Raw genomic sequence first — 11,988 nt, forward strand, 5'->3', positions numbered from 1 at the left:
GTGATCGTCCATATCATCACCTGAGCGGATACTCTGAAAGAGTGAATGTTTACCTCTGATTAAAAAAGAAAAAGTAATTTTTACTCTCGGGGGTGTTGTTGCTAATGTAGAAAAACATTCTTTTATATTTTGCCTATTAGCCTGTGTTACAGCAATAACTCTTCTTGCCAATAAAAAAAACCTGTTTCCAAAAACGCCTTTAAAATCTGTGCACAACATTATAAAACATACAGGTATATTCATTGGTATTTGTCAGTTTACACAGAAAGAGAGAGAGAGAGAGAGAGAGGAAAACCCACTGGTTGGGACGAAGATAAGCACATTGAGTGGGCTCAGCGCTGCTTGCTCCCAATTTCAAACACCCCAGCTGGGATTGGTGCAACACTCATGTGACTGAGGCTCTCTATATAGTTTTGCTCACAGTCATCTTTTTATTCTTGTCAAAGAAAAAGAAGATAAAAGACGACATGTCTAAGATTTGGAAGGGACTCGTAGGACTGTCTGCTTGCTGGTGTCTTTTGACACTTGTTCATTGTTCGTCTGAAACTGGTAAGAAATTGAACTTTTCACCAACTCTTTCTTTCCTCCTGTGTTGTAATAGATTTGATGTGCTTCATTAAAACTTATGAAGAAAGGAGAAGTGTGATCAGGGGCGGAGCGTGGGGGTGGCTTACGGGGCTTAAGCCCGGGTTGTTTTGTCAGAAGCCCGGGGTATTTTGGAGTGTAATTTTTTCATAGTTAGATGCCTGGCTGACAACTGTATAAAACAAAAAGTACACACAATATTCGAAGCACATAGTGCACACTGTGGGAATTTACGACTGTGCGTGAATCCCCCCCTGATATTGGTATGATCCAAGCTCAGGCACTAAGCGACTGAGCGAGGGGGCGGGGGGAGCTGCTGCCCGTGAGTGCGCTGTTGGAGAGACGGAGCCAGCCATACTAAGGAGAGCTTAAGTTTGAGCAGGTACCAAAGCAAATCATTCGTACCGTACAAATAATGTAAATATGACGGTGCATCACGAAAGATTGATATGAAACTGATCACTTGACCAATATTATTTTACTTGCTCTTCAAGTGAATCAACAAATGGCGAAATGAAAAGCCGAACAAATGCTATTTTTTAGAGAGTCTTAGCTTACGTGTGTTTATTTCATATTTTCAGTTCTTACCCTCCCCGACTAATTCGGTTTCAGTTATGTACTGAAATATAAGAATGGACATTAGAGGGTTCTTTCAAAGAAAAAACTCAGGTAAATGTTATTTTATATATTGTGCTTTGTATGTTGTTCAGTATATTTCTATGCAAAACAATAGGGATTTCAGTACACAGCAGGATATTCACATTTGTAACCAGATATTTACATACACTTTAGGGAGAAAACATAAAACATTTTTACTGTACAACATCAATTTAGAGTAAACTTTTGTTTTAGATAAATATTGAAATATCTTTTGAATTAGTTAAATGTCAGAATAAAGAGAGACAGAGCTGTCTATTTTTTATCACTTTCATTAAATTTAGGAGTACATATACACTAAGTTTATTGTTAATTAATAAGAAAACTCCAGACGATTCCATTCTGAGCTGAAGAAGCTTCTGATAGGTTAGTAGAGTCCATGTGAGTAAATTGGTGGCACAGCTGTGGATGCATATAAGGCAAAACACAAAGCCTGTTTCTGTGACATGGGAAAATCAAGAGATGTCAACCAAAACACCAGGAAAATAATTGTGGAGCTCCATAAGTGTGGCTCAGTTTGAATACAATTTGGTGCCATTTGCAATTAAAAAACACAGACAGTTTCTCTCTTTACTCTTAAAGTTAACAAATATGTTTTTATATTTATCAATCTAAAAAAATAAACATTTAGTCTGATTTGATGTTACAATTAAAAAAGTGTTTGTGTTTTGATCTGAAGAGTTTGTAAATATCTGGTTTCAACTGTATATTTGATGATTGTCAGCACAAAGAGAGAGAGAGAGAGAGGAACAGAGAGAGAGGAGCAGAGATTGAGATGGAGAATGAGGACAGAACAGAGATGAACAAGAGCAGGTGAGACACACATGTTAGTCAAATGGTTGCTTACTAAAAGTATCACTGTATCATAGGTACTCATGTATCTCGTACCTAGTGTTTCTTTTTAGGTTTGCTATTTTTCAAATTCTATATTTATTAAGTTCTGCAGGCTTGTTTGCACAACAAGGCTAAATAATTATATAAACTTTTCTCAATCTAAATATTGTACTTTGGTAGAATTAAATAAATAAGTGTAGTGCAGGTCTATGATGATTTTTAGTGCTACTATCATCTAGTTCTGATTGTGGTTATGTCTTGGTTAAGTCCTCAGTAGTCCTGCTTTTGAACTGTTGTAGTCCTGTTTTAATTCTGGATCAGTTCTGGGTCTGGTTGAATTGGGGTTTAGTCCCTGTGTCTTGATACAGCCCCGACTTCGTTCTGTCTTGCTGCTTAATTAAAAAACTAGTTTAAGGTGTCCTGCATGTGTGATATATATATTTCCCTATATGAAGTCATTCTTTTTTGAACAAAACTCAAAACAGAGCCTATTAATCTTTCAGTCATTTCTACACCCCCCCCCCCCCCCCCCCCTCAAAAAAAAAAAAAAAAATCCCACATGCATACTACCCTTTAGGGCTAAGCCCCGGGTGTTTCAAATGTCTGGCTCCTCCTCTGAGTGTGATAAAACCAAGAGTACATCTGTTTACATGCAAAAAAGAAAAAAAAACTTTCCCTCTAGGACAGATGTTTGTTTGTTAGTCAGAAACACTTTGCTTGGCTTATAGTGTCAAATAGTTTTATGGTGAACGGTTATATTTGGCACAGTTTAGCTTCATAACCCCACACACTGTTGTCTTCTTCTTTCGGCTGCTTCTTTTATCAGCCCCCCCCCCCAGCAGATCATCAGCCTTCACCTTATCCTACCTCCTCTATCACACCAACCCTCTGCACATCTTCCTTTACTACTTCCATGAATATTCTCTGTGGTCTTCCTCTTTTCCTCCTGCTTGGCAGCTGTACTTTCAACATCCTTTGTCCAGTATATCCGCTATGCCTCTTCTGCACATGTCCGACACGTTACTACAAATGCCCAGCAAGGTATGAATGGACTCCCACGGCACACTGGACTCCAGTTGTGATTTTTGTCTTTCACAGATGCAGCCTACATATGCAACGCCAATCAGTTTAAGTGCGGAAATGGGAGGTGCATCACCCGCAGGTGGATTTGTGATGGAAGTGATGATTGTGGTGATGGAACTGATGAGCTGCCCGCTAGCTGCGGTATGTTATCACATATCAGCTACACCTTACACAAAACTAAAAATATTTAGTTTTGGATGATGTGCATGATGAAGGAAATGATCAGACTGTCACCACAGTGAACCAGAAACACATTAACAAAGTCAAATGATTGTTAAGCTTTACGACATAATAGCAAAAAGCTGTGTCTCTCTGTGGTCACGTGAAATGAGTCACGCTTCATGTTTCTCTCCTCAGGAGTCAAAATCTGTCGGGATTCGCAGTTCAACTGTGGCGATCCCACGAGCCAGTGCATATCAAAAGACTGGCAATGTGACGGCAAAGCCGACTGTACTAACGGCGCTGATGAGAAAAACTGCAGTAAGTTTTCTACCAGAGCCGAGTTTTTCTACACCTCAAAGTTCATGCTAAAGCATCCACAAACAAGACACGACTAACTGAAAGTGTTTTTGGCAAGAATGAATTTTGTTCAATGTATAATAATAATATCTCAAAAGGGATTTGAAGAACAGACTTAAAGTCAAGTAATCTTTAAAAAAAAAGAAGCTAATACTAGTAGTGTATTTATAATCCTGAAGTCTAGTTAATACATATAAATATATAAGTGTTGTTATTGTGTGGAGATCATGAGTTTCGTCGCGATAGTGACCGGTGCATACCTAAAATCTTTGTTTGTGACAGTGACAACGATTGCTCAGATGGCTCAGACGAGGCTTCCTGTCCCAAACCCAACTATAACCCTCACTCCTTCCATTGCAATGACTCAAGGTGTTGTTATTGATATCATAATTGATCGATTTCTAACTCCTATCCTCCCCTCTTGTTTTACCACAGCGGCCAAATATTGTGACGATCATGAGTTTCGTTGTGCCAATGGCCAGTGCATATCCAAGAGCTTTGTTTGCGACAGCAACGAAACCTGCTCAGATGGCTCAGATGAGGTTTCCTGTTCCAACACCACCTGTAGCCCTCACTCCTTCCAGTGCAACAACTCAGTGTGCGTGCCGGCGGTGTGGCGCTGCGATGGAGACATTGACTGCCCCGATGGGTCTGACGAGTGGCCCCAGAACTGTGAGGGAAGGGAACCAGAGAAGAAAACACACTGCCAAACTCATGAGTTCCAGTGTGTGAATGGGAGTTGTATCAAAGACAACTGGAAGTGTGATGGAATGTTTGACTGCCAGGATGGTTCAGATGAGACTAACTGCAGTGAGCTTTTTTACTTTTTATACAATTCCCACTGTATCTTTGAGCACCTTGTTACCTGCATTTTGAGACAAAAAACGATCATTTCTTCTTTTTAATCAGAGATCAGCATCAAGTCATTTAAACTTCTGGGAAATTGATCTGGTCAGTTAAGTAGCAGAGGGGCTGTTTTATCCGCTTCAGCTGCTTTGGTACTAATGAAAGCTACAACATGTTGGGAAATGGTTTAGCAGTTCATAACTATGTGAACCATTGTGTCGCAGAGAAATGGCACTGTGGTCGAAAAGCTGACTATAACAGCAGTGCATTGCAATATAATTACCAGAAAGAAAGCTTAGTAACTGATGCGAAAAACTAGACTTGACTGGGATTGTGTGCTTTTTACCTGTAGATTACAGTAGGAAAAAATTTGTTAATATAAGTTAAAAAATGTATTTTAAAAGTTTTATTGTTGATGTGTTTTCCACCTTTATACCCATATTAACTCCTATTTCCCTCTCTTATCACATTACAGCGGCCGAGCCGTGTGAAGATCATGAGTTTCGTTGTGCCAATGGCCAGTGCATACCCAAGAGCTTTGTTTGTGACATCGACAACGACTGCTTAGATGGCTCAGATGAGGCTTCCTGTTCCAAAACCAACTGTAACCCTCACTTCTTCCAGTGTAACAGCTCAATGTGTGTGCCTGCGGTGTGGCGCTGCAATGGAGACATTAACTGCGACGATGGGTCTGACGAGTGGCCCCAGAACTGTGAAGGAAGGAAACCAGAGAAGACGTGCAGACCTGACGAGTTCCAGTGTGCGAATGGGGACTGTATCCCTGGCAACTGGAAGTGTGACGGAGGGTTCGACTGCCTCGATCATTCGGACGAGGCTAATTGCAGTGAGTTTTTAAAAATTTCTTATTGTTAAAGCCAACCTGCACATTACATTTTTAATGGAGACTGACAGTAAATATTTTCTGGAGGTACTGGTATTATGTTTCTTCTTATTCTAATCTCTATTCCATTACTCTCTCTCTCCATCTCTCTTTTTGTGTTTTCGTTCATTTACCTTCTTCCTTCTCTTCCAGCTCATTCCACTTGCCGCTCAGATGAGTTCCAGTGTAAGGACGGCACCTGCATTAACAAAAGCCTCCAATGTAATGGACGTGCTGACTGCAGGGACCTCACTGATGAGATTGAATGTGATACAGGTAAAAAGATTTCATTCAGTTTCACCCACAAACTGTAATCAAAAGCTTCTTTCTTGAAAAGAAAGAAAGTCCCACATGATTACATTGCGGTCTCATTCATACTCCCCTGGTCTCTTCCACAGTATGTGAAGGCCCAAACAAGTTCCAGTGTCGCAGTGGGGAGTGCATCGACACGGAGAAAGTGTGCAACAAGCAGAACGACTGCAAGGACGGGTCTGATGAACCAGCGAAAGAGTGTGGTAAGTGAAGTCATCTTGTACACATTCATGGCTGCCAGCCTGTAGGGAAATATGACTAGAATACCTGACTTGACCTACATAGCTTGTGGTTTGAATGAGTAAATTCCCGGTCAGCTAAGGATTTGGTTGTCGTGAATATTATTTGAAAGCTTTTTGCCTGTTTGTCTCTGCAGACAACAATGAGTGTCTGACCGGAAATGGCGGCTGCTCTCACTACTGCAACGATCTGAAGATTGGCTACAACTGCTCCTGCCCTGCTGGATACAGGCTGAAGGCGGACAACAAAACCTGTGAAGGTGAGCGGACGGAGACATTTAAAATTCTGCCTCTTAAGAACCAGACAGATCGTAAACATGTCATTTAACAATGTGCACAATAGAAACAAACAAATGAGCCAACTTCTTCAATTCTGCAGACATTGACGAATGTGCTGAGCCAGACACTTGCACTCAGATCTGCATCAACTTGCCAGGCAGCTACAAGTGTGATTGTGAAGAGGGCTATATGATTGACCCTGCGACCAAAACTTGCAAGGCTGAATCAGGTAATATTAGAAAGAAAGCCCACTTAAACCCACTTAACGCTTGATCCTGTGACGCAACCTTCAGACAAGACAAGCAAGTTTAACCGAACTGTCCTCCTCTGCCTCCACCAGGCTCAGTGCCCACCTTGTACTTCACCATCAAACACGAGGTGAGGAAGCTGACAGTGGACCGCAGCGAGTACGTGCGTGTGATCCCACAGCTGAAGAACGCAGTGGCTCTCGACATGGATATGCCAAACAAGATGATCTTCTGGTCTGACCTGTCTCTGAAGAAAATCTACAGGTAAGAATCTTTATCTGTGTCCTTTCTTTTTTACATTTCTTTATGAGTTTCTTGCTTCATTTTGCATAGTATGGAGTGGCTCTCATTCAAGAACCATGATGAAGATGAAATTAATCTCTCCACTCTTGCCTTCCTCCAAACAGCTCTATGATAGATGTGGCTGGCAATTCCTCTCACCACAATGTGGTGGTTGAAAGTGGGATAGAGGCCCCAGAGGGCATTGCGGTGGACTGGATCCATGGCAACATCTACTGGACTGACAGTGTTTTGAAGACTATTTCTGTAGCAACAACGGATGGCGGTATGAGGAAGACCCTGATCGCAACGGACCTGGACAAGCCACGAGCCATCACAGTCGATCCAGTAAACAAGTAAGTGTTTAAACAGACATCACAGCGAGTACGTTTCCTTAGATTAGTGTCAGTTTGACATGAACTGGTGCGTTTTGTCTTTAGCCTCATGATTTCTTTACTGTGTCCTCTTTAGTTTGATGTACTGGACAGACTGGGGTGAAGAAGCTAAGATTGAGAAGAGTGGGCTGAACGGTGCAGATCGCACTACTTTAGTAAAAGACAACATTGTGTGGCCGAATGGCATCACCCTGGGTAAGCACAGCTTCCTGAATGCATTTTTAGCAGTGATTTTTATTTACTGTGTAATGAAAATATCGTAGTCAAAACTATTATTTGTGTGTTTCATTTTCTTACCAGACATGGTCAACCAACGTCTATACTGGGTGGACGCCAAGCTGCACTCTCTCTCCAGCATCGATGTGAATGGAGGGGCCCGACACAGTCTCATTATTAATGAGAAAAAACTCTTCCACCCACTCTCCCTGACAGTCTTTGAGGTTAGTGATGAAGGCAGTGTATTCCCAGATTAACTTTGACTCAGTGAAGGTCAAAGGGATTGTTGTTATTGTTAGGAAAAGGACAGGACCCCAAAATCTACCTGATTTATTAACAATACTAGTTGCTTTCTTAAACGGTTAAAACCAGCCAGTCCAAGTCTAACGAAGTTCATGGAGGGTTTTTATCTGAAATGGTTTAACATATAAAGCCAGAGCTTCAATTGTTGAGCACCGCACTAATTGTTAATAGAATACAATAGAATTGAATTCAGTTTTTTTGTCAAACGCAATAAAATTGCATTTGTACCGGTCACTGATGATGGCAGTTTTCATCACCTGCCTTTCAAGGTTGGCCTTAAGTTCTTCGGTGTTAACTTAAGGCCAACCTTAAGTTAAGTAATTAATAGGTTAGTGAATTATAGATTAGACTTTTATACTTACTGAAACTTAATGAATTCAGATGATCAATGGAACACACACACACACACACACATACACACACACAATGCTGAATTACTTAAACCGAACTCCATGAAAAGGTCCTCTTCCTTCTCTCCAAGGAAAGTGATAAGGCAGCAGATGGTTACTTCTCTGCATGTTTCAATTGTATTGTGCTATTTAAGAAAAAATAAAGTATGAGTATAAAATACATGGGTGACTGCCAACAAAGTGCATTTCAAAGCTACCCAAAGTCTAAATAGTTGTCCTACCTCAAGAAGCATGTCCTTGATCTGCCTGATTCTCACTCCCTTAGCTCCTCCCCTTGATAAAATGACATCCATCAGTTTTGGGGTGCAATGGTCAAGTGTAGCTATTCAAGGCTTACAGTGGTTATTCTCTTGAACTCCTCCTTTATCTGTAGACCACAGAAAGAGAAGAATTAAACCTTGCAGACTATTAGCTATACTGCATTAATGAATGCTCTAATACATTATTTAAAGAGGATAGATGTGATCTAAGGCTACCCCAAGTTTTGAGGGAACAAAAACAATCTTGGTGAAGACAAGGGAGACTTCCCCACCATAACCGTGGTGTAATCTCTAATGCTTTAGCAACCCTGTTTTTGCAGAGGTTTCGAATTTGCACATTGTTCACTCCCAGCCCATTTTGTAAAAAATGTGTCCCAACTTAACAAAGCACTAATGACCCTAGATTATCACACTATACTAACTGCTTACATAAAGTCTTAATGTTAAGTAGATTCACATAGCCCATGCCAGAATAATGCTATTGGAATGACATTAACAATATTTCACACAGTCTGATTTAAAAAAACAAAAAACAAAAAAAACAAAACAAAGATAGCTACAGCTCTTAAGATCAAGAACAATACTTACTTTAAGCTGTATCACAATACTAACCAAAATCAATGTAATATTACGTATGGGTCATGCAAGTTTTATAAAGATATAAAATAGGTGAGCCAGATGGAAAAAAGAAGCCTCTAGGTTATCCCTCTGAAAGAACTATTCACAGTTTAAAGGCTTCTAATTTTGGTAAAAAGAAAAACAAAATCAGCCTATGATCGAAATTAGATTGCACTGTGTAGCAAAACTTTAATCATGCTTTTCCTAGCCACAGTTGCACTCTCTAGCTGAAGACTTTTGTCAAATGAAACTTTATAAGTCTTATCCTCTGCTGTGCTAAAGTTTAGAATGGCTAGCATTAGCTACATGTGGTAGTGCAAAGTATTTCCTTATCTGTATGAGCATCACATCATACACAAATCCACTAAAGGTGACTAGCACAAATGCTTTGCTTTGGTAGAACTGTTATTTGTAAATGAAATGTTACTTACCTTGAAATGTTTTTTACAAAAGCTTGCACCATGCAACGCAACATGTGTGAATTTGCCCGGGCTAGTTAAGTCAGTAGGGGAGGGAATTTGAAATCAGAAGTTACAGTGGAAAAAAATAAGTTATGTATTAAATTTCTTTAAGTAATTACAACTTGAATTTTATTTTGAACCCACTAACATTGGGATTTAATTTCAAATTACATATAAAATTAATTTAATGTAATTACCAACATTATTAATTCAACACAACCCAAAAAAATAAAGTTTGCAACTTAGAAGGTCTATCTTAATCAATAAATTAGAATTTTTATGTTGCAGCCATGGATTTAATCAAGTGGTGGTAAAAGGCCTGATGAATTACTTTTTAGAGTGTATAAACAGTTGTAGAACTATAATAATTGTATTGTAAAGAATGATTGTCTATAGTTAATCAGTTTAACTCAAGTTGTATTTCTTTCTAAAACAGGAGAAAGTATTTTGGACAGATATGAGGAAAGCTGCTGTGTTTAGTGCCAACCGCTTGACAGGAAGCGACATCACTGAGCTGGCAAAGAACCTGGGCCAGCTAAAAGACATCGTACTGCACCACAACCTCAAGCAGCCAGCCAGTAAGGAAACATTTGTACATTCGAGATATTAAAAAGAATCTGTGAAAATAGAATATTTTTTTCTTATGCCTTCCCTGTTTTATTTTAGGTGCAAACTGGTGCACGAATGGAGGTTGTGAGTTCCTGTGCCTACCTGCCCCTCAGAACGACCCACAGTCTCCCAGATACACCTGTGCCTGTCCTGATGGCATGGTCCTGAGACCTGACATGAAGAAATGCGTGGCAGGTAAACATCTGCACCTCTTGTTACTAAAAAAGATGGAATTAAAATCAAATCTTGAAATTCAGCCTGCTGCACCTCCCCTTAAAGATAAAACTGCTGCTCCACTCCCACCACAAGGTCCCACAAATCCTGCTGCACCCAGGCAGCCAGACCCGACCACCACAACTACAACCACCAACAAACACACAACTACCTCTGCTGTGCAGCCTAATCCTAAAGAACAGCTCTGGAGATATTATGATTCAGTTCATCCAACACAGCCATACTGCACCTCTGACTGACCAGGAGCTGAGTGATGCCCTGGTCCAGATCTGTGAGGAGATACCCGATGACATCAGTCGTTAATAGCATGTCCCGATGTTGTCAGGCACCATACAAGAAGTGGGGGCCATATTCATTGCTAAAGAGCAGACTTACTAAAGATGTGGTGTTAGATTAAATAAGTGTTTTTTATGTGTCACCTATCTGAATATTACTGATCATTGATTGTTATGTTCAGAAACACATTAGCAAAGCTTCTGCATGTGAGTTTTCAGTTGGCTAATCATCTTTTGTTCATGAATATTATTTAAAATATTTCTTTGTCTCTGCAGACAACAACAAGTGTTTGACCGGAAATGGCGGATGCTCTCACCACTGCAACGATCTAAAGATTGGATACAACTGCTCATGCCCTGCTGGATACAGGTTAAAAGCAGACAACAAAACCTGTGAAGGTGAGCTAACAGACACATTTCTGCACCCTAACAAGCAGGCCATGGGTCATAAACGTGATTTAAGAAAGTTTATTAGAAACTACTTTTTTTAAGAATCCAAAGATGCCAAGTTCTTTCTTCTATTTGTTTGTTTGCAGACATTGATGAATGCACTGAGCCGGACACTTGCATTCAGATTTGCATCAACCTGCCAGGCAGCTACAAGTGTGATTGTGAAGAGGGCTATGAGATTGAACCTGCCACCAAGACCTGTATAAAAAGTTATATATAAAAAGTTAATGCATTGGTATTGATGACCAATATTAATACTACATTTTACTATACTGCCACCAATTGTCTGTTTTGTCGTATCCACTTATGGATGCCAACAGGAGGACAAATGACCAAATCTTGGAATAAACATAACCATGTAACACTCACTGAGTTACAGAAAATGTTTGAAATGTCAAACATGGGTCTTAAGGTCAAATATTGCCATCATAAGTTTCACTATTAAAACATTAGCTTCCTTTAAATCAGTTACCTGTATTTTCTAATTCTTGGACAAACTGTAAATAATTCCTTATATAACCTGAAGTCTGTGCTTTACTCAGTATTGTTTCACACCTTTAAGGAAATAAACACTGAAGGCCAACTGAGCTGTGTTTTAACACAGTCTTAAGCTGCTGCCTGACCTTCCGTATATCCTCTGGATATGAACAGAGCTGTTGTTTCACCTCTGCCTCACTTTGATGATGTTTTGTGACAACAGTCTCTGGACCTGCTGTGATTCCTGAGGTGTGTGTACATCACATGTTTCTGACTGTTTAGGTTGGAAAGCCAGCCAGCTGTGTACGCAGGGTGTTTCCAGACTTCTCAGAAGCTCTTATTTGTCTGAGGTTCGATGGAGCTGAGGCCCAGTCACTCTCCACTACTTTACAGAATAAAAACCTTGCTGCTGCAGCTTACCTGTTACACTTCCAGTATGAGCACTTACAACTGCTGATTGTAGAATTCAGGAATCACAAGGTTGTAATACATGAGTACTGTAACTTGTTCTTCTGCTGA

At 40.1% G+C, this 11,988-nt stretch overlaps 1 protein-coding gene across 1 annotated transcript; it reads left to right on the forward strand.

The window, feature by feature from the left end:
• Positions 1-279: 279 nt before the first annotated feature.
• On the forward strand, positions 280-11,459 carry LOC147327979 (uncharacterized). The gene is made up of 17 exons (XM_086296049.1): positions 280-549; positions 3,175-3,300; positions 3,517-3,639; positions 4,114-4,488; positions 5,000-5,368; positions 5,558-5,680; positions 5,803-5,919; positions 6,093-6,215; positions 6,335-6,463; positions 6,575-6,746; positions 6,890-7,117; positions 7,233-7,351; positions 7,457-7,596; positions 9,861-10,002; positions 10,091-10,228; positions 10,819-10,941; positions 11,079-11,459. Exons 1-17 carry the CDS (start codon positions 468-470, stop codon positions 11,210-11,212), a joined length of 2,763 nt encoding a protein of 920 aa, XP_086152175.1. The 5' UTR covers positions 280-467; the 3' UTR covers positions 11,213-11,459.
• Positions 11,460-11,988: the final 529 nt, after the last annotated feature.

This window comes from Aulonocara sp. 'chitande type north' Nkhata Bay, linkage group LG6 (assembly GCF_057382095.1).
Source record: "Aulonocara sp. 'chitande type north' Nkhata Bay isolate Kocher_YH1m ecotype deep benthic linkage group LG6, A_spYH_male_GT1.1, whole genome shotgun sequence".
In the NCBI taxonomy this organism is placed as follows: Eukaryota; Metazoa; Chordata; class Actinopteri; order Cichliformes; family Cichlidae; genus Aulonocara; species Aulonocara sp. 'chitande type north' Nkhata Bay.

Bases quoted from the DNA above. Each gene is read 5' to 3' on its own strand.
- LOC147327979 (XM_086296049.1), top strand. From the start codon at position 468: ATGTCTAAGATTTGGAAGGGACTCGTAGGACTGTCTGCTTGCTGGTGT. The intron at 4,489-4,999 runs GTGAGCTTTTTT...ATCACATTACAG, and splicing joins TTCAGATGAGACTAACTGCA to CGGCCGAGCCGTGTGAAGAT. The intron at 5,369-5,557 runs GTGAGTTTTTAA...CTTCTCTTCCAG, and splicing joins TTCGGACGAGGCTAATTGCA to CTCATTCCACTTGCCGCTCA.